We start from the raw sequence: 22,105 nt of genomic DNA on the forward strand, positions 1-22,105 counted from the left end.
CATTTCATTGTAAAAGGCAATTACTTTATATGAACATGTATTGCAATGTGCAACATGTTTTTCTAGATTAAACACTGATTAAGTTTGGTGAAAGGGTGGTTGTGTGATTTTGTGTGTTTTACAAGGTTCCCAATCCTGGTGCATTGATACCAGGCCAACAGATCTTTATGGAGGTCACCACGAGGAGAACGTGTAAGCCAGGTTACATGAGTAGGAAAAACCATGACATGTCATCATGTTAGGTTGAGGATTAATACGGTTACTGGGGTGGATGGGGGAGGAGGGGCTGGTTGGTTGGAATAAGATGTTAGACAGAGAAATCTTGTGGTATTCTGCCTCAGCCATCAAACGAGCGGCATTGATTCATCCATTACATCAGGTAACATGGTGTTAGGTTCTAATTATCAGAGTAAGAACTCGACGGACACTATGAAAGATAAAACCAAGTTTATTCATCCCAAAGGGTCAAACAGCTGTACAGACAAAAGACATATTCACACAAGCACTGATATTTAATCCTTTCTCCTATGCTGAGTCTCCTACACATCTGAACAGCCAATGCACCTCTGTTGCTAGACAGAACCTTAGTGATACCTGTTCTTCCTCACTTCATCTGACCTGACCTCTGCCCCAAAGTGCTCACTCCTCCCCAACTCACGGCTGTCATGTTGTCTCGTACCAGACGGTGTCTTTCCTCCTCCCATAGGATCCCTGATGGCTAACAATAACATATTGACATGATGTAAACATTATAAATGACCCTCTCTCCCTCAGTGAAAGGAATAAATATATTTCATGATTTCATAAGTCAAGAAATCAGAACCCAACAATGGCATTTGAAATGAAACCTTCCCATTATGTAGATTGTGTTTCAGAAAGGGTTTCAAATCCCATGTCTGATTCAATTTCGGGTATTAGCTTGAGTTTAAATGGAATGAGGCACTAAATCCCTAAATGTCTAAACTGTTGAGGGGCACAGCAGTACCTCTGTCTAAGACCCTTCCTTCAACAAAACCCCCTCCTCCCCAAACTCATCCAACCCATTGTTATAAAACCCTTCTGCCGGTCATTATGCAGATCTATGCCAATATATTTATTTCCCTTAATCCTGTAACTCACCGAACGAACCAATCAGCAGGGAGAGATCAGAAATTAGCAAACATCTTTGTGGATTAGCATGCAAATGTATGCGCGGTAGTTAGTCCCTGGATGACCATCGCCTCCTGACTAGCGCTGATGGAGATGATGATGGCAATGAGAGCTGGCACAGATGTTTCGAACAGACAGGGTCACCATGCCAACGGAATTATGTTCACACGACAGGAGAGCTCACACAAATGTATGTGTGCACATACACTCAAGTTGAGACACACACACACACACATGCAGGTACGCATACACACGGACGCACACACACACACACACACACACACACACACACACACACACACACACACACACACACACACACACACACACACACACACACACACACACACACACACACACACACACACACACACACACACACACACACACACACACACACACACACACACACAAAAAAACACACACACGCTTTGCTTTTACCATGAGCCCAATAGAACCTCTCCCAACTCAAGGCCCTAATCATGACATAATGACCCACTGTTCTCCTCCCCCTGCAGACACACAGTTTCTCATCAGTGTGCAGCTACACAGTTCAACTGTTCAGTGATCTTGACGCTGACCTCTTGACTCTGACAGTTTCCTGTGGCAGGTCAGCAGTAGGTAATCTCCCAGCAGGCCTAATGGCCAGAGATGAGGTGTGTGATTGAGATGGCAGATGCCCGATCTTTGCAGAGATTGGTCTTATCCTTTATACTGGTTTATAATCATTGGAGCCACGGTCCATATAATCCTCATTTACAATCATTGGAGTAACAGTCCATAGAGTTGGAAAGCCAAGAGCAATATCGCAAATCACTCCCATAAAACTTAACTAGGATATTACAGCAATGTGGCGGCAGGTAGTCTAGTGGTTAAGAGCGTTGGGCCAGTAAACGAAAGATCGCTGGTTCGAAATCCCTGAGCCGATTAGTTGAAGTCTTTTAATGTGCCCTTGAGCAAGGCACTTAACCCTAATTGCTTCTGTAAGTCACTCTGCATAAGAGCATCTGATAAATTACTCAAATGTAAATGGTTATCACTGCACTTTTAGAAGACAAGGTCTTTGGTAGGCTTAAAGAGATCATAGTAAACCATAAACAAACAGTAAACAATGCACTAAGTACATTGATTTTGATGTCTGTGAGAAGTCCATATTAGATGACACTGTCCCACGAGACTGTTGGACTGAGTCAGTGAAGATCTGTGTTACACTGAGGGACAGTCCAAGTTCTGTCTGAGGTTGGGCTAAGAGGCAATATGGGTCAGTGGAGCTCTGGCACAAGTGTCTGTGTGTGTCTGTGTGTAATGGTGAACTGAGGCTGATTCATACACCAGCCCAATTGAATCACAGTGGGATGAATGCAAAGGGCTCTGCCCTCTGTTATAACACACTCCAACAAGTAGTTGGTTGTGTCTGCCCTCCACATCTCTCTCTGGGGTTTACCGACAAAGCCATGTCCTGCTGTGTGTGTGTGTACTGTAAGCGTTTGCATTCTACACGTGTGTGCACATGTGTGCGTTGGTTGGGATATGAAGTGGTTCTAATTTGAATGTTTGATCTACCTAACGTTGTCAATAGTTTACCTCTCTCTACTGTCCTAACTGACATGGCCTGAGAGCGCTAACATTTTTTATAGTTACCCCCAAAGCTGGAGGACTGAGGACAACACTCTGTAAAATGGAGTGTAGGAGGGAAAGAGAGAGAGATGGATGGAGATAGACATGGCAGAGAAAGAGAGAAAAAGAGAGTAGGAGGGACTGAGAGAGAAAATGAGTCAGAGCTCGTCCTGCCTGCCAGTATGGAAACAGATCAGGACGAGCCAGGTTGAATTAACTGTGAGCATGTGTGTGTGTGTGTGTGTGTGTGTGTGTGTGTATACAGTCATAGCTGTGTTTGTGTTTTAGTGTGTATGTGTGTGTGTGTGTCCTGCAGCTTGATTTAATTAAAAAGAGGTATTACCACTAGGAGTCCTATGTAGTCATGGCGATTTAACATTTTGGGTCGCATTATGACAAGCATACACACAAATAAACATGCATGCGCATGCACATACACACACACACACACACACACACACACACACACACACACACACACACACATACGCACGCATGCACGCACACACACACACACGCACACACACTCCCTCTCCTCTAGGATTATGGCTATATTAAGACCCCCTCCACCAATAAGCAGAAGTAAGAGAGCACAGGGTCATTCAAGAGGTCAAGAGGTCAGACACAGGAGATGAAGATCTAGTGAGAGGGCTCAGATCAGGGAACACACACACACACGTGCAAACACACAGACCCACACAAACACGGACACAGTAAGGTAGTCCAATGTATCTGATGAGCCATTCCGTGGCAGTAGAGTCTGGTTTGTTGATTTGTGTTACACACACACACACACACACACACACACACACACACACATACGCACGCATGCACGCACACACACACACACGCACACACACTCCCTCTCCTCTAGGATTATGGCTATATTAAGACCCCCTCCACCAATAAGCAGAAGTAAGAGAGCACAGGGTCATTCAAGAGGTCAAGAGGTCAGACACAGGAGATGAAGATCTAGTGAGAGGGCTCAGATCAGGGAACACACACACACACGTGCAAACACACAGACCCACACAAACACGGACACAGTAAGGTAGTCCAATGTATCTGATGAGCCATTCCGTGGCAGTAGAGTCTGGTTTGTTGATTTGTGTTACACACACACACACACACACACACACACACACACACACACACACACACACACACACACACACACACACACACACACACACACACACACACACACACACACACACACACACACACACACACACACACACACACACACACACACACACACAGCAGTTAAATGGAACATGGGGCAGATGTACTACAGTTATTTCAAATTAGGGTTCATGGCATTGTTATCACACTATGGGGAGGACAGTATTTGGTAACACTTTACTTGACATCTAGCGTCCAAACCTGTTATGACACGGTCATAACCTGTAATAATAAGGTCATAACACTGTCATGATCCATATATTTACACCTGCTGTGACATTCACTTTATATACAAAAGTATGTGGACACCCCTTCAAATTAGTGGATTCGGCTATTTCAGCCACACCCGTTGCTGACAGGTGTATAAAATCGAGCACACGGCCATGCAATCTCCATAGACAAACATTTGCAGTAGAATGGCCTTAATGAAGAGCTCAGTGACTTTCAACGTGGCACCGTCGTAGGATGCCACCTTTCCAACAAGACAGTTTGTCAAATTTCTGCCCTGCTAGAGCTGCCCCGGTCAATTGTAAGTACTGTCATTGTGAAGTGAAAACGTCTAGGAGCAACAACGGCTCAGACGCGAAGTGGTAGGCCACACAAGCTCACAGAACGGGACAGTCGAGTGCTGAAGCGCGTAGCGCGTAAAAATTGTCTGTCCTCGGTTGCAACACTCACTACCAAGTTCCAAACTGCTTCTGGAAGCAATGTCAGCGCAAGAACTGTCCGTTGGGAGCTTCATGAAATGGGTTTCAATGCCGAGCAGCCGCACACAAGCATAAGATCACCATGCGCAATGCCAAGCGTCGGCTGGAGTGGTGTAAAGCTCGCCGCTATTGGACTCTGGAGCAGTGGAAACGCGTTCTCTGGAGTGATGAATCACGCTTCACCATCTGGCAGTCCAACGGATTAATCTGGGTTTGGTGGATGCCAGGAGAATGCTACCTGCCCCAATGCATAGTGCCAACTATAGAGTTTGGTGGAGGAAGAATAATGGTCTGGGGCTGTTTTTCATGATTCGGCCTAGACCCCTTAGTTCCAGTGAAGGGAAATCTTAACACGACAGCATACAGTGACATTCTAGACTTTTCTGTGCTTCCAAATTTGTGGCAACAGTTTGGGGAAGGCCCTTTCCTGTTTCAACTTGACAATGCCCCAGTTCACAAAGCAACGTCCATACAGAAATGGTTAGTCGAGGCCTCCCGAGTGGCGCAGCGGTCTTAGGCACTGACCAGAGTGCTTGAGGTGTCACTGCAGACCCAGGTTCAATCCCAGGTTGTGTCACAACCGGCTGTGACTGGGAGTCCCATAGGGTGGTGCACAATTGCCCGGGTTAGGGAAGGGTTTGGCGGGGGGGCTTTCTTGGCACATCGTGCTCTAGTGACTCCTTGTGGTGGGCTGGGTGCCTGCAGGCAGATTTTGGTCGTCATTTGAACTGTGTTTCCTCTGACACATTGGTGCAGCTGGCTTACAGGTTAACCGGCAGGTGTTAAGAAGTACGTTTTGGCGAGTCATGTTTCGGAGGACACATGACTCGAACTTTGCCTCTCCCGAGTCCGTTGGGGAGTTGCAGCGATGAGACAAGATCGAAAATGGGGGTAACATATATATATTTTTAAATAGCAATTGGTTTGTCAAGATTGATGTGGAAGAACTTGAATGGCCTGCACAGAGCCTTGACCCCATCGAACACCTTTGGGATGAATTGTAACACCGACTGCAAGCCAGGTCTAATCGCCCAACATCAGTGCCCGACTTCACTAATGCTTTTGTAGCTGAATGGAAGTCCCCACTGTTCCAACATCTAGTGGAAAGCCTTCCCAGAAGAGTGGAGGCTGTTATAGCAGCAAAGGGGGATCAACTCCATATTAATGCCCATGATTTAGGAATGAGATGTTCGACGAGCAGGTGTCCACATACTTTTGGTAATGTAATGTATATTATGACACCTGCTAAAGAGTGTCAAAACCCACATTTATTCAAATGTATTTTTTTCCTGCGAAGAAGTTTCCTTTTGTTTGAAAGTTGGTTTCTTAAATCTATTGTTGTTGTTGTAGTAATGATTTCTTTACAGTCATGTTTTTTTCATTGTATCTTAAAGAACTTGTAGAAAATACACTTTATGACACCGTCAAGAGAAATTATGACCATCCTGCGTCACTTTACTTGGACTAAAGAAATGCACTTTTTGACACTGTCATGAAGCTTAATGACTATACTGTGTCACTTTACTTGGACTAAAGAAATACACTTTTTGACACTGTCATGAAGCTTAATGACTATACTGTGTCACTTTACTTGGACTAAAGAAATACACTTTTTGACACTGTCATGAAGCTTAATGACCATCCTGCGTCACTTTACTTGGTCTAAGCATTATAACCATCAGAATCATGTTGCCAGATAGGCCTATCACGTACATGCCCTTATGTCAGTCATCAGTTAAAAAGAGGGTGTCTTGTCCTGCTCCTGAAATCTGCTCCTGCATTCATCCCAGTCATCAGCGACAGAGCATTGGTGTAGGTGCATGTCTGACATCAATGTGTGCGCAATTACAATGATAATTTAATATGGCCAATTTCTGAAAATATTATAAAACATAAAAATACTGTTGACAAGTCGGTTATGGTGTAATGGAGTGAGGTTTGACACTCTTATGTAGGTGTCATAACCAGCCATAAAATAACGCAATATATGTCACAACAGGTCTAAATATATTTGTCATGACAGTGTTATGACCATATTATGACAGGCTATAACAAGTTATGTCAGCTGTTATGACATGGTTATGTTATGACGCTAGGTGTCAAGTAAAGCGTTACCCAGCAGGGTAATGGGTTTTGTATTGCCAGAGGAGGCATATGGGTGATAGTTTGACTGATATGTTTCCTCTATCGATAACATTTTCCCGGTCATGGTGCCACCCACCTAATGACTTCCCACATCTTCATTTGTCAATTAAATGAGTTTCAATTTATTATTTTAGTATCGATTCGGGGGCCGCCTAAGATGGGGCTCTAGTTGTTAAACTAGGGGAAACACTGCTCAATGTGGTGACAGTCATGCTGGGCTCTGATTAATGTTGCTGATCCTCCCCTCCATTTACCCTCCATTACCCTTTCATTATCCCTCGTTCTCCTTCCCTTTGTACAGTACCCCCCACTAACCTGCCCCCAACCCCCTTTCCTTCCTATCCCCCATCTACCCTTATCCTCCGTCAACCTCACCCCACAACACTGTGGGGGGGCCTCCCAGTAGGGGGGCGTCCCATCTGTGCCCCCCTCTACCTTCCAACCCACTCTGTGCCCCCCTCCTCTTGGCCAGGTTAGGGTATCTATCCCGGGGGAGTTTGGCAGTCGAGCAGCCTTTACAAGCCTAATCAAATTAATATTGAGGGGATTTGTGAGCTCTTTGTAATGTGGCTCAGGCACGGGTAATTCCATTGTGTCGCTGGGTTAGAGGGCTGTATTTGGTGGCGATTGGAGGTTGTGGTAAACCTTAATTGAGTTAAAGATGGGGTAGGGAGGGAAGGCTCTGTGGTTACACTGGGTAACTGGTTAGGGTAAAGCTGTGGGAGTCGTGAGTGTTTAAACGAGGAGCTCAGAGAGAGAGAGAACCAAGCATAGCAAGAGCCAAGCCTTTTAAGGTAAAACAAAAAAAGAGCAATGGTGAATGTTTCTACTGGGTTTATTTCAGTTGGATTGTTTCGGTTTGATTTTAACACTTGAGAAAACTTGCAACCAAAATCTTCAAGTCAAATTGTAGGGTTTTTAGGACACTGCTGTTTTAGGACACCATTTAAATGATGTCAAAACCGAAGTCAGTCAGCTAAATGGAAACAAGATTACACTCTGCTGGAGGCAGCTGGCAAAGAGCAGGAGAGCGGATGGGTAGATAGAGACATAAGGATAGTGGGAGGAGGAGAAGAATCAGTGATAAATTGGAGAGATGGAGAAACTCAAGGAGCAGAGTGATAGAGGAGGGAGTAGGAGGACATTGAGAATGAGAAATAAAGAAATAAAGAGTGATTACTAAAGCGAGAGAGAGTCTCATGAGAGCTCTGTGTGTGTGTGTGTGTGTGTGTGTGTGTGTGTGTGTGTGTGTGTGTGTGTGTGTGTGTGTGTGTGTGTGTGTGTGTGTGTGTGTGTGTGTGTGTGTGTGTGTGTGTGTGTGTGTGTGTGTGTGTGTGTGTGTGTGTGTGTGTGTGTGTGTGTGTGTGTGTGTGGTGGAATTACATATCAGTGCTGCATCTGCTTCTTGTGTGACTCAACTGGATCGCCATGGCAACCAACCATCCTCCTTACCCTCTCCTTAAATGTACTCTCTCTCTCTCTCTCTCTCTTTCCTATATAAACTACCTCTTTGTACCAACATACAGTACCCTGGCACGGAGGGTACCCTGGTACCCTGGCATGGAGCCAACGCCCCTCGGTTGGCACGTTCGGCTCAGACAGAAAGGAAGAAGGATGCAGGAAGTGGTGCTGAAAGGAATCGAGCCCCCCATCACCCGCTTACTGGGCTGAATTGAAACTGTGAATCTGAAAGGCCATACTCACACCTCCATTCATTCTACACATTTACATTCATCTGTGTGAGTCTGTAGGTCACTTGGCCTGTGTTTGGGGAACAGGGGAAGGGAGAGGTGCATTTCTGTTGCATTTCGTATTTCAAATTCTTCCAAGTGAATGTGTGTCCGTCCGTAAGTGGTGATTTCCCCCTAAAATCCACATCCAGACGTTCAACCTGGAACCTAAAGGGTTCTACCTGGAACCAAAAAGGGTTCTTCAAAGGGTTCTCCTGTGGGAACAACCAAAGAACCCTTTTAGGTTCTAGATACAGTACCAGCAGGAATATACATAGTATCTGGTTACTATTGTTTCATTCAAGTTATAAGCAGTGAGAGACTCGTCATTACCATTTCCCCTTGTTAACAAGTGTGATCGACCCAGTTTATAGAGTCTATGTCTTCTTATGCAACATGCCATACAACTCATTCTCGTAGTGGTTACAAGCATGTGAAGCAGCACATTTGGTTAGTAAGGTTCCAGTCTTGTTAAGAACTGAGATATTTAGATGCCAGATAGTCAGCAGACAAAGCCATCTGCCTCTGTCATTTTTGTCCCCAGGCGGAAACCGTACACTGGCAAACTGGAGAAAAAAGAGTCTAGGGCTCAGATGGCGGGAAGTGTGTGTGTGTGTGTGTGTGTGTGTGTGTGTGTGTGTGTGTGTGTGTGTGTGTGTGTGTGTGTGTGTGTGTGTGTGTGTGTGTGTGTGTGTGTGTGTGTGTGTGTGTGTGTGTGTGTGTGTGTGTGTGTGTGTGTGTATGTGTGTGTGTGTGTGTGTGTGTGTGTGTGTGTGTGTGTGTGTGTGTATGGAAAACAGCCTCTGGCTCTTTGTTTTTTTTCTATTTTCTTTTCTGACAGAATGATCACATTATCCCTTCAAATAGAGCCATGTTGAAGGCCTGCTGGTAACACTTAAGGCATCTGAGAGTCTGTTTTAGACTAGGAGTTGAAATTTCACTTCCATAAATGATATACACTGCTGCATATGTGGGATGTTGAAGAGCATTTTTTAGACCCCACACTCAGGGCTGGATTTAATCTGTATTGTGGAAGATCTGCGATATAGCTCGATTTAAATTGAAAGACAATGTTCCCGCATAGATTTTTATATTGTGTTCTATGATTGTACGTTCGTTTATGTGTACCTCTGTCTTGTTGCTTTTGTCGCATTGCTTTGCTTTATCTTGGCCAGGTCGCAGTTGTAAATGAGAACTTGTTCTCAACTGGCCTACCTGGTTAAATAAAGGTCAAATTAAAAAATGTAAAATCTGAGATTGTCCACGATACATTCATGATATTGAATCCGGATTGAATCCAGCCCTGAAAGCTTTCAGACTCACATAATGAAGCACTTGGGATAATTATAAACAGAAATTCTTGATTTTCTTAAACAGAGCAAATGTATGTAAATGTAAATGTGTGCCAACCATTCAAGCTTGAACTATGAATGACACAGTGGTACTGCCCTCACCCTAATCTAAATCATTTAGAGCCTGCACACACACACAGACAGAGACACACACAGACAGAGATACACACAGACAGAGACACACACAGACAGAGACACACACAGACACACACAGACACAGACACACACAGACAGAGATACACACAGACAATTTTGTTGAAGTGTTACATTTGGTAAATAAACCCTCTTCCATTTCTCACCCGCCTTCTTTTCTCTCCATCCTTGATTTATTTCCCTTTACCCTCCTCTCATGGCCTCTCTCCACTCTTACCTTATCTGGCCATTTCATCTGTCACCCATCTATCTTTCCCTGGCTGCTCTTCTCTTTTCTCTCCGTATTCCATTACACATGCCTCATTGTTTCCACTACTACTACTTCCCCTCTTCGTCTTCGTCTTCCTGTTCTTCCTCTTTCTTCTACTTTTTGTTTTTCTCTCCTCTCCATCCCTCCTCCTCCATGCAGGTGTAATGTCCAGGACTACATCTGGCACAAGGGTTCCCGCTGTGAGTCGGTGGTGACAGAGTTCCAGGTGCTGTGTCTGACCATCGGGGCGTCGGCCCTCATGGTGCTGCTGCTTTTCATGATCATCGTCTGCTTCGCCAAGAAGCTCCACGTGCTCAAGACCGAGAACAGCAAGTTGCGCAAACGCAGGTAAGCTTACGGCGTGGACCTGGACAAATACAGGGGAGTTTATGGACCAGATGAAACCAGTTAGCGCAAAGGTGTAAGAAAACCAGGAAAAACCAGGCAGTGCAACCATAGATCATAGAACCCATGGAACCTGGCTGCGCAAACGCAGGTGAGCTTATGGACTAGAAAAACCAGGCAGCAGATAGACAGGTATTTCAGCTCTTGTATTCTCACAGCATATGTATGTGAAATAAAGAAAATCACACTCACTATCAACAAAGCTTAGCATTTCTAGCACTTTTGAAAATGATCATATTTAGTATTCGAGAGAAGAGGCTGAGAGAGGGAGGGAGCCTGGACTGGAAAGAGGAGGATGGGGGATGGGTCACAAACAAGAAGAGGCGATAGACAGAACAGACAGAGGGGGAGAATTGGATGGATCAGATAAAGGGGGGAGGATATTAAATGAGCGAAGGAGACAATGAAGGAATGCGGAGGAGGAGGAGGGGGCGGAAAACACGATGACAAGATAGATGAGAGAGGAAACGCAGAAAGCGAGAAAAGATAAAGCAGAGAGAGAAAAAAAGGGAGGGATTGAGTTTGCATTGAAAGAGAACAGGATGAGGATAGCTAGAACAAGTGCAGTATGAGATGCGGCTGTGCCTTCGCTGGTCGTTTTGCCTAGCAACAGTGAAGTCATGTAGGAGGGTGGATGAGTGTGGATGCTTCCATCAGCAATGCACATTTCTTAGCTGAGGATGATGATGTTAGCATTATGATGATGATGAAGAAAAGTGGAGCAGTCATTGCGGTGGATAGCGTGCTGATGGCTAGCGCGCGGTGCTAGCTGAAAATAGTGATGTCATTGCTGCTCTGGCTCCAGCTGAAAGTAGGGCAGTCTGATCAGGAGTGTATGAGAGGGGAGGGGAGGGGGAGACAAGGCAGGGGAGGTGAAGTTGACCTACATACAGCTGTGCGACCTGAGGGGGGGGGTGTATGTGTGTGTGTGTGCGTGTGCGTGTGCGTGTGCGTGTGCGTGTATAGGGCACTGCTGATGAGGCTCATGTATCCATGAGACACCCACCTCTCTCTCCCTCCATCTGCTGCAGATAATTGCAGTGGGCTGCACAGTGTATGTGCCACAGTCAAGATGGGGTCTGCTTCCCTGTCAGAGAGAGAGGCAGGGAGAAAGATGGAGCGAGAGAGAGATGGAGGGAGAGAGGTGCTGGGGAAGGTGGGGAAAGAGAGAGGTCATGAATGGGAGGAAGGGGGAGAAAGGGAAGGAAAAATAGTAGGGATTGAGGGAGGGAAAGAGAGAGAGATGCTGGTAACGTTATCTTTGCAGAGAGGAGAGTGTGTGGGTTCTGGCTGAAGAGCCAGATTAAAACTGACACATCCTGGCTTTAGTCCCTTTTCTCCTGTGCCACGGCTTAGAAATATCTCTCTCTCTCTCTCTCTCTCTCTCAGCCCTGTAGTATCTTCCTTTCAATTCAATTAAATTTGCTTTATTGACATGATATAACAATGTATATATTGCCAAAGCTTACTTTGGAGATTTCAATATTAACATAATTAAAATAATAATAATCAACATTGTCAACTTCTTTCTGTCTCTCTATTTATTTATTTCTCTACTCCATCTCTCTAGCACACTCTCCCTCATCATTACTTGAGCTTTGATTGGCCTGTCATATGAACTCATTAAATATAGATATTGGCGCTGCATCTCAATCAGACAGTAGTAGGTTCAGAGTAGTTCAGAGGCTGTTTAACTGTGGATATGATGAGGAGAGGGAGAGAAGGAGATCGAGAAGAGACAGAGAAACTGAGAAACTCTTTCCAGCCAGCAGAGGTTTCTAGAATAACACAAAATGACAAATGACTGTTTGGGAAGTCTGTTTTGGATATCATGTTTCTCCAAGTTTTTAATTGGGTACACAAAGTGAATCACAGTGCTTCAATGGTGAGTCATTGTTGCCTGTTTGGAAAGTACCTCTCATTTTTGTTTTCAGTTGCAAAACATTTTGCTATACAGTGTGCCCTATTGAATGCAACCCAGGAGTGGGTGTCAAAGTGGCCATAGCTGTAGTCTAGTTTTGATTCACAGCTGATTTGTTGCATCACAGAGGGTATCTGTCTCTCTGTCATCTGCAAACTGAAGTCTTACACTTGCACTATACTGTAACTAACACTGCTCTCTCTTGCTTTTTCTCTCCCTCCTTCCTCCTCTCCCCACCTCCTTTACCCCCTGTTTTCACATACTTTCCCCTTGTCCTTGAATCCTGATTTTTCCCTCCCTATTCTCCGTTCATCTCTCTTTTTTCTCTTCTTTCCACCTCTCGCTGCATCCTCTTTTTCAATTTCCCCATCGACACTCTCCTTTTCCTCCGCAATGTGACCCCTCCTACTTTCCTCCTCGTTTAATCCTCTTTTACCTGTTCTCCCTCCTCCCTTCCTCTCGTCTCTGGTCCCCTCCCTGTTCTCCCTCCTCCCTCCCTCTCGTCTCTGGTCCCCTCCCTGTTCTCCCTCCTCCCTCCCTCTCGTCTCTGGTCCCCTCCCTGTCCTCCCTCCCTCTCATCTCTGGTCCCCTCCCTGTCCTCCCTCCCTCTCGTCTCTGGTCCCCTCCCTGTCCTCCCTCCCTCTCATCTCTGGTCCCCTCCCTGTCCTCCCTTCCTCTCGTCTCTGGTCCCCTCCCTGTCCTCCCTTCCTCTCGTCTCTGATCCCCTCCCTGTCCTCCCTCCCTCTCGTCTCTGGTCCCCTCCCTGTCCTCCCTTCCTCTCGTCTCTGGTCCCCTCCCTGTCCTCCCTCCCTCTCATCTCTGGTCCCCTCCCTGTCCTCCCTTCCTCTCGTCTCTGGTCCCCTCCCTGTCCTCCCTCCCTCTCATCTCTGGTCCCCTCCCTGTCCTCCCTCCCTCTCGTCTCTGGTCCCCTCCCTGTCCTCCCTCCCTCTCATCTCTGGTCCCCTCCCTGTCCTCCCTTCCTCTCGTCTCTGGTCCCCTCCCTGTCCTCCCTTCCTCTCGTCTCTGATCCCCTCCCTGTCCTCCCTCCCTCTCGTCTCTGGTCCCCTCCCTGTCCTCCCTTCCTCTCGTCTCTGGTCCCCTCCCTGTCCTCCCTTCTTCTCGTCTCTGGTCCCCTCCCTGTCCTCCCTTCCTCTCGTCTCTGGTCCCCTCCCTGTCCTCCCTTCCTCTCATCTCTGGTCCCCTCCCTGTCCTCCCTTCCTCTCGTCTCTGGTCCCCTCCCTGTCCTCCCTCCCTCTCGTCTCTGGTCCCCTCCCTGTCCTCCCTTCCTCTCGTCTCTGGTCCCCTCCCTGTCCTCCTCCTCTTCCCAGCAGTAAGTACCGGCCTCCATCGGAGCAGCACAATGATAATTTCTCCCTGTCCACCATCGCTGAGGGCTCCCACCCAAATGTAAGGAAACTGTGCGACACCCCTCCTAACGTCCCTCATGCCCGTGCTTTGGCTTACTATGATAACATTATCTGTCAGGTAACGTGGTTCTCGTCTCTCTCTCACCCTTTTCTTCCTTCCCTCCTCCGCATGGGCTTGAGTGTCACCTCTCCGGGGTACAAGGCGGGTGTTACAGTGGGGGCGTTCTCTTTCGCTATGGGACAAGTCTACAGCCAGATAGGCAGGCGTAGTACTGCACCCGGTTACTGAGGCAACACTGTTACCATGGCAACAACGTTGCTGTAAAGTCTCTACTGTGTATTGCTTCGTTGTCAGTTATTGGTTGAGTTTTTTTGTTAGCTATTGATCCCACTTGAAGGTGACACAAACACACACATGCATGTACACACACTGCAGATGTGAAAGATGGAGCAAGGAAATAAGTTGATCTTGCCTATACAGCTGCCTGACCCGGTGGTGTGGTCAGTTCTGCCTATCTGCCTAGGCTAAGACTTGACCAAGAGAGAACTCCTATAGCCCTCACTGTAACCCCCTCCACCCCATCTATCCCTGATCTGCTCTCCCTTCGATCGGTATGTCACTGCATGCCTGCTCTATCGCTCACATGGTGGCCCCCCCTGGTGGCCATGTCAGCCGCTGCAGCAGCCTGTCCGTCGCTCTGCCTCTGTATCTCTGTCCGTCTGTTTCACTCGTTTATCCTGACTTGGGCTGGATAGGTTGGAAAAGTGAAGAAGGTCTCTTGATTGGTCGATAACAGGGCTTTGGGTGGAGCGGTGAATCTGGGGGCATGAAATGTATTTAGTTTATGGGGTTATTATCAGGTTGATAGCGGATGGTGTGCGAGATGTGTGCAAGGTGGGCGGAGCTATTAAGTCAGGATAAGCATTTGAGATGCAACGTCCCCCTGCTGCCTGTAGGTGGCGGGGGAGAGTATAGACCTAGATGCACAACTAACGGAAGCATGTGGTAACATAGCGCTAACACGGTCGTAGCAGCATGAGTAGAAGTAGCGCTACGACATAAGATGTGGTGCCACATTCTCACAACTCATCAAATAGTTCTGGTCGTCATACTTGGTATAACCACAAGCAAATTGCTTCACTTAGCTTTCTTTTGCTCGTTTTTTTGTTTGTTTGTAGATGCAGTGTTATTCTTCCTTCCGGGTAATTGCGATAATGTTTCTGTAAATATAATATAGTGACAACTTGGGGGGCATCATATTGCAGTGGTTCATACCATGATACAGAACACTACTAACCGTAACCACAACCCGATACCATCCACAACCAAATAAAACACCATACGACACCCCCATCTTCCAGACATCTTCTAATCACTGAAACAGGATAGCTCTGCTCTTTGAGTCTCAACCTGGGTTTGCAGCTTAGCTCTAAGTCAATGTATTAGTACATCTCTCTATCCATAGGAGTCAATATAGAGCACCACTATAGAGAATCTGAAAAAAAGGTCCATTAAAATACATTGTAGATTCATCTGCCAACACCATGGAGACATACACTATCACTAAAAAAGCTCAGAAAACATAAACTAATATTGTGAATAACCAATACCTCAAATCCCTCCATCTAGTTCATGAACTAAAATCCCCTGTGTTTCTATGTCAACACGGTATCCTCAGAAAAGTTTCATCCAACATTTACTATGGTAATGTCAAGGCCACAAAGCACCATAGTTACTGAGCCAAATCCTTCAGTGTCCTTATATGGGCAAGTCTCTCTCTCTCTCTCTCTCTCTCTCTCTCTCTCTCTCTCTCTCTCTCTCTCTCTCTCTCTCTCTCTCTCTCTCTCTCTCTCTCTCTCTCTCTCTCTCTCTCTCTCTCTCTCTCTCTCTCTCTCTCTCTCTCTCTCTCTCTCTCTCTCTCTCTCTCTCTCTCTCTCTCTCTCTCTCTCTCTCTCTCTCTCTCTCTCTCTCTCTCTCTCTCTCTCTCTCTCTCTCTCTCTCTCTCTCTCTCTCTCTCTCTCTCTCTCTCTCTCTCTCTCTCTCTCTCTCTCTCTCTCTCTCTCTCTCTCTCTCTCTCTCTCTCTCTCTCTCTCTCTCTCTCTCTCTCTCTCTCTCTCTCTCTCTCTCTCTCTCTCTCTCTCTCTCTCTCTCTCTCTCTCTCATATATATATATAACCCTCTTCCCCCCTTCAGAAGACCATGAGCAGATACACCTGGGAGTGTAAGACCAAAGAGGAGCCCGACAGTGAGGTAAGATAAACCCCCTCAGATGGCCCGCCCCCCTCTCCCTTAAACGGCTCTCATTGTACTGTGACCCTCTCAGTCACCCTCTCGCAACTCAACGGACCAATCCACGGCCCCAAACTTGGTTAGTCAGAACCTAGTGCTGTTACTTCTAAGTGCTGATCTAAAGTCAGTTTATAAGTTAAGTTAGCCATTACCTCTTAATGGATAATTTCCGGATTCGAGTAAATGCTGATTTTAGACATGATCCATACCACATATTGTGGGCTCTTAAAATAACAACTACGAAATAAACAGATTTTAAAATATGAAATGTACAGTCTTTTATCTAGGTTAAATGGCACAGGGATAAACATTGTAGCAGAAACTCTCTTCAGATAAACACACGGTCAGAAGCTGTACACACTCCAACATGCATAAAAACACTATCATATATGCAGAAACACAGATAATACAACTAGAAAGTAAAATATTGTTGGAGGGAGAAACGTTTCTTTATTTTCAGCATTACATGGACCGAGTACAGTGGATTGTATCCGTTTACCCTTAATCTCCTATCAACATTAATACCTGTCCTTTTTATGGACCATGCTGGTTTACAGTACTGTATATATTTAACTATGGCTTGTGTCAATTCCATTCTAACTCAGTCAATTGACAAAATGATAAAGATGATAAGTAAAAGTCTATATTTAGAGTCATTAATACATGTATATGTTAATGTGCTCTGTATTGATTGAATTCAAATGGAATTGATGAAGTGATGATGATAGGATTGTACTGATACTTAGTGACATGTTTTCATAATACTGACATGTTTTCATAATACTGACATGTCCTTGTAATGTTGACATGCCAGTTCTGTGCTGTGGATTAAAGTCCCGGGATGTACAGTACCGGTGTCCCTATTGTCCAGTCCTGCCCCGTAGGCTGTGCTTTGCTGTGCTGTGCTGAGCCATACTGTACTGTGCCGTGCCAGTGAAGAGCATTGAGGTTCTCTATCTATCTGTAACAAATCTTTTGACTCAGTCCTGTCCCACCCTCTTCGTGTCCTTCCTCCACAACGCACACACACACACACACACACACACACACACACACACACACACACACACACACACACACACACACACACACACACACACACACACACACACACACACACACACACACACACACACACACACACACACAAAGCAGGAAGGATACAAAGATCTGTCCATGTTTCATCTTCATCTCAACACCCCGTATATCTCTGTTCCAAAAACTCCCCGCAAAGTCCCTCTCACCCTCGTTCCCTAATACAATGAAAAACAACAGCAAACAAACAAACACATTTTCCAGTTTCACGCTGACGGAAGGAAAGATGGCCCCTATCCTGTAACCATGGAAGTGACGTATCCCCACGTCCTGCCCGAAGTTACTATCTAGGCCATCAGCCAATGGGTAAATGCTCTCGCCATCCCTTTTGTGTGCCATTGAATAACAAGCATTCAGCTCTGTTTCGTAATGGCACAGCCCTCAGGGTCTGCAGTGTGTGTGCGTGCGTGCGTGCGTGCGTGTGTGCTTGCGTGTGTGTGTGTGTGTGTGTGTGCGTGCACATGTGTGTATATGCGTGTGTGTTTGTATGTGTGTATGCATGTGTGTGTCTGTCAGTCAGCCTGAGCACAGACAGACACTTCTACCTCAACACAGCAGGGTCGATGAAGCTATGCAATATTAATAAGGATAACAGGCTAGGAAAATCAGGTTCAAATGAATGCCAATCCATTCTTGTTCTTGACCATAATTAAATGCAGCCAAAAGGATGAATTGAAGTGAAACAGAGTTGTCTCCTAATGCATTGTTTTTCCAGCTCCAGCTGTACTGTAGGTATGTATGAAGGTGGTTCCACAGACAATGTGTTTAATGCCAATGAGGACACGGCTCATTGTGTTTTAATTGGGACAGTAGCGAGGTGAAGGGGGCTGGATGAGTGATGGGGGAGGGATTCTGGATTCTCTGGGGGTCTTGCATGTGGATGTGCATGCGCTTCCCGGTTGGCCTGGATGGGGTGCTTGTTGGTGGGTTATGACGGGTGGGAGGGAGTCGCTCATACAGCTCTCCAATCACCTCTATGTCCCTTCAACCAAAAGAAATGTGCAAAGCAAGCATGATGTTGAAACAATTGGGTAGCCACGGCCACTGTACAATGGGTCTTTTTTACGGTTAGCTGACTCACAGCTCTCTTCCGTTGACGGATAGTCAGGTAGTGTGAGGATAATATGGGATTTTGGGATATTTATATCCAAACAATATATTAAATGGGATTACAGAGAGGGATGGAGGGGAGAGGGGTGGTAAGAGGTGGAGTTAGAGGCTCTAATATCTTGAGATGTTAGGATGGTATTTCAGATATTGTCATCTCTTTAAGGGAATGACAATATGCAATATCAGTGGTCTGTCTATAAGGGGCTATAAATTGATTGGTTGAAGGTCATCTATTGGCCAATGCTGTGACAGTCCCAATAACAGGATGCAACAAAAGACCACATGGTAGACTAGAGGGAGGGTTTGGTTTATAACAGTTTTGGGCGGTCTGACTGGGTGGGCCTAACAGTGTTTTCTCCTCCCTCCGTCCATCTGTCCGTCCGTCCCTGGCAGGATGATCCTAATGCCCAGAACAAGCTGGAGGACCCCGTGAAGGCCCCGGTGCCCAAGGAGGACGACTCCCTGAACATCCACAACTCCCTGACCCCCAAACACGAGAACCACAAGGTACTGGGCGAGGAGAACTCCTCGGAGGTAAACTCACTGCAGAACAACATGATGTAGAAGCCTGGGTCGGGATGAGAGCTCCAGTCCTGCTCTCTATCCCAGCCACCACGCCTACAACTGCTACCACCAGCCAACCACCGTCTATAACACGGCAACACTGCCACCAAGCGGCCCACGCCGCTGAAGAAAAAAAACACACCACCCCAGCTGAAACTCCCCCTGACCTGCCACCGCCTATAGCGACCCCTTACGCCCAATCACGCCCCCCTGCCTCGCTGCCCTGCCCCTTCGTTGCTGTCACTCTGCTCCCCCTTACCCCCTGCCCGCACGCACATATACACACTAGAACACACAAACCGACACACCAGAACACACAAACACACACATATATGTACATACACACACTCACATATACACTCATATTCCCCTGCCTGCATTGGTGTATTTTGTAAAAAGAAAAAAATCATATGGAGTTTAAAAAAAGAAGTTAAACATTGTAAAAAATATAAAAGTTACTGAGAGGTTTCAATGTTTGTCTGACTAATTAAGTGAGTATGTATAAATATATGAAAAAAATGCTTGGATTGATATAAAAGAAACAACACATTGTGTCTTCGTTTTCATTGATGTGATTTCTAATCCTTTGATGTACTTGTTTTATTTTGTACTTTTTTGGGAATACAGACTTCAAAACAGAACAAAATCTGAGTTGTTGAAATAAACCTTTTTAACATGACACCTTTGTCCCTGTGTTTTCCTGAACAATACTGTGCCTTTCCCTCTCAAACACTTGCATGGCTTATTACATCTTGGTAGCTCCTTAGATTGCACACACACACACACACACACACACACACACACACACACACACACACACACACACACACACACACACACACACACACACACACACACACACACACACACACAGACACACACACACACCTTCTCAGTCTGCGGGACCTTTGGTTGGGTGGATTGGGGATGGAGGACCCCTTTCCCATCAATAGGGACAGAGAACTATTCAAACCACTACAGAGGAAAAGTTTGGCTATGGGAATGAACAGCAGGCAAGCAGCTACAACAGCACTTAACACATTCTCTCTATCTCTCCCTCAGTCTCTGTAATGTAAGAGAACACATAGCACCCATGGTTCAAATGAGAAGACCTATTGGCTTTGCACCTTTCTCAGACAAAATGTTAACGCTTTGCACAAACACAAACACACACATACTGAAGAGGGTGTAAAGCTGAAACGTTTGTGTGTCCTTGGGATGGACAGAGAATATAAAATCAATCAACCTGCATGAGCTATAGCTCAGCAACTTGCTCCTCAATTGTGCCTGGGTTCGAGCCTTGGTGGACCAGAGACAATCAGGAGAAAGTGGTACTTGTTAAGTAACAGCTTGACGTCCGTTACATTAGGGATTGTTATTTGGCATTTTAGCAGACCGAAGAACTCTCCAATGAATCTGTTATGTTTCTACCCTCATCTCTTTCATTTCTGCTTTATCTCCAAATCAACACCAATGACACTTGAGGAGTCAACCAGAAAGCCTCCCTTCCCTGGGGGCCACTCTGGGTTTGACTGTTTGTGTGTGTTTCTGTGTGCATGTGTGTGTGGGTGTGTGTGTATGCATGCGTGCGTGTATGTGTGTTCAGGCTTGTCTCTGGGAAGAGAGAGCACAGTGTCCATCACACCACAGGACAAGAGGTGATGGTGTGGTTGAGAGAGCTGGGCACTGAGATAGATGTCTATCTCTATTCCTCTAAAACCCGCTCGCCCTTTCTAAATATATTTTTATACAGCCCTCCACCCCCCTCCCTCTTTCCCTTTTGTTCTCTTTTGTTATTTTTATATCTCTTTTTCTGGCATCAACCTCTCCCCCTCTCTGTCTGGCTTATTCCCCTCTCTCTCCAGAAAATGTTTCACATCGTTCCCCCAGTCCTCTCTCTCCTCTATCTCTCTCTCCTCTCTCCTATCGCTCCTCTCCTCCCTGTTGCTGGAGGGTCTTTACAAATGCAGCCTCAGACAGAGGGGGCACCGTTGCCATGGAAACCAATTCTGTCGCTTTGGTCCAAGCTTGAGAGGACCAACTCAATGACCTCACCATTCCTTTCTTTCTCTCTTTCTCTCTCTCTCTCTCTCTCTCACACACACACACACACACACACACACACACACACACACACACACACACACACACACACACACACACACACACACACACACACACACACACACACACACACACACACACACACACACACACACACGACTACACACACGACTACACACACGATTAGAACAGCCAGACTGTGTCGCGTTGTACTGAGACTCAGAAGATGATGTATAATAGATATATAAAATCAAGAATGCATTATTCAGATTTAATGTTTATCTAGGAAAACATGAATTGTTGACGTTAAATACACTGATTCCACATAACCCCCTTACAATACTCCCTCTCTCTCTCTCTAGCTGACATTAACACCACTTTGTGTTCTTATAGCATTTTTACAACGTTCTGACGATGAATGCACTCCTGCTCACCTTTACCAAATCATTTATCTGGAGAGGAGAGAGGAAGGGCACACTTCAGGTAGGGAGAGAGGGGGAAGGGGGGAAGAGAGGGCACAAAGAGGACGTGTCAAGATTTTTCTCTGCCTCCCTAAGCCTGCTGGGATGTTGGATTCATCCGCACACTGCCATTGGCTGAGGATGTGGTGGAACGATGGTGTGTGAATTCCACAGGGAGCCTCAGGATTGGCCAACGCAAACACATATACACACAGACAAACATACATGCCCGCACGCACAGTCACGAGCGCACACATACACACACGAAGCACACAAAATTGCACAGAGTCAAAGTATACACAAACACACAGACTTGCAGAAAAGCTCATAGAGCAGCTGGGAAGCAAGTGTTAAAACTAAAAGGCAGGGTGTGGGTGGGTGAGTTATGTCTGATTGAACCATTTTGGCATTACTCTGGTTTATTAATGAGGATGTCTGGAATGCAGACGATCATCAGAGAAGCCTTTCTGATGGAAAGGTGCCCATACGTTACCACACTGAGGTCAAATCCTACTCTCACTTTCCCCAACGAAAGGAGAG

The 22,105-nt window shown here is 46.0% G+C and overlaps 1 protein-coding gene across 12 annotated transcripts in view; it reads left to right on the plus strand.

Annotated features, from left to right (window-relative positions):
• Positions 1 to 19,719, plus strand: part of LOC139564491 (chondroitin sulfate proteoglycan 5-like) — a 34,596-nt gene extending 14,877 nt beyond the window's left edge. Inside the window, exons 3-7 of one of the 12 annotated variants that reach the window (XM_071384054.1) lie at positions 10,448 to 10,636; positions 13,943 to 14,099; positions 16,176 to 16,232; positions 17,571 to 17,672; positions 18,870 to 19,032. In XM_071384054.1, coding sequence (XP_071240155.1) covers positions 10,448 to 10,636; positions 13,943 to 14,099; positions 16,176 to 16,232; positions 17,571 to 17,657 — 490 coding nt within the window. In that variant the 3' untranslated portion in view covers positions 17,658 to 17,672; positions 18,870 to 19,032. Of the gene's footprint in view, positions 1 to 10,447; positions 10,637 to 13,942; positions 14,100 to 16,175; positions 16,233 to 17,570; positions 17,673 to 18,869 lie in introns of all 12 variants that reach the window. The other 11 variants (XM_071384057.1, XM_071384059.1, XM_071384058.1 and 8 more) reach the window with 11 other exon arrangements.
• The last annotated feature ends 2,386 nt before the right edge of the window (positions 19,720 to 22,105 follow it).

The sequence above is a fragment of the Salvelinus alpinus genome, chromosome 35 (genome assembly GCF_045679555.1).
Source record: "Salvelinus alpinus chromosome 35, SLU_Salpinus.1, whole genome shotgun sequence".
NCBI lineage: Eukaryota > Metazoa > Chordata > Actinopteri > Salmoniformes > Salmonidae > Salvelinus > Salvelinus alpinus.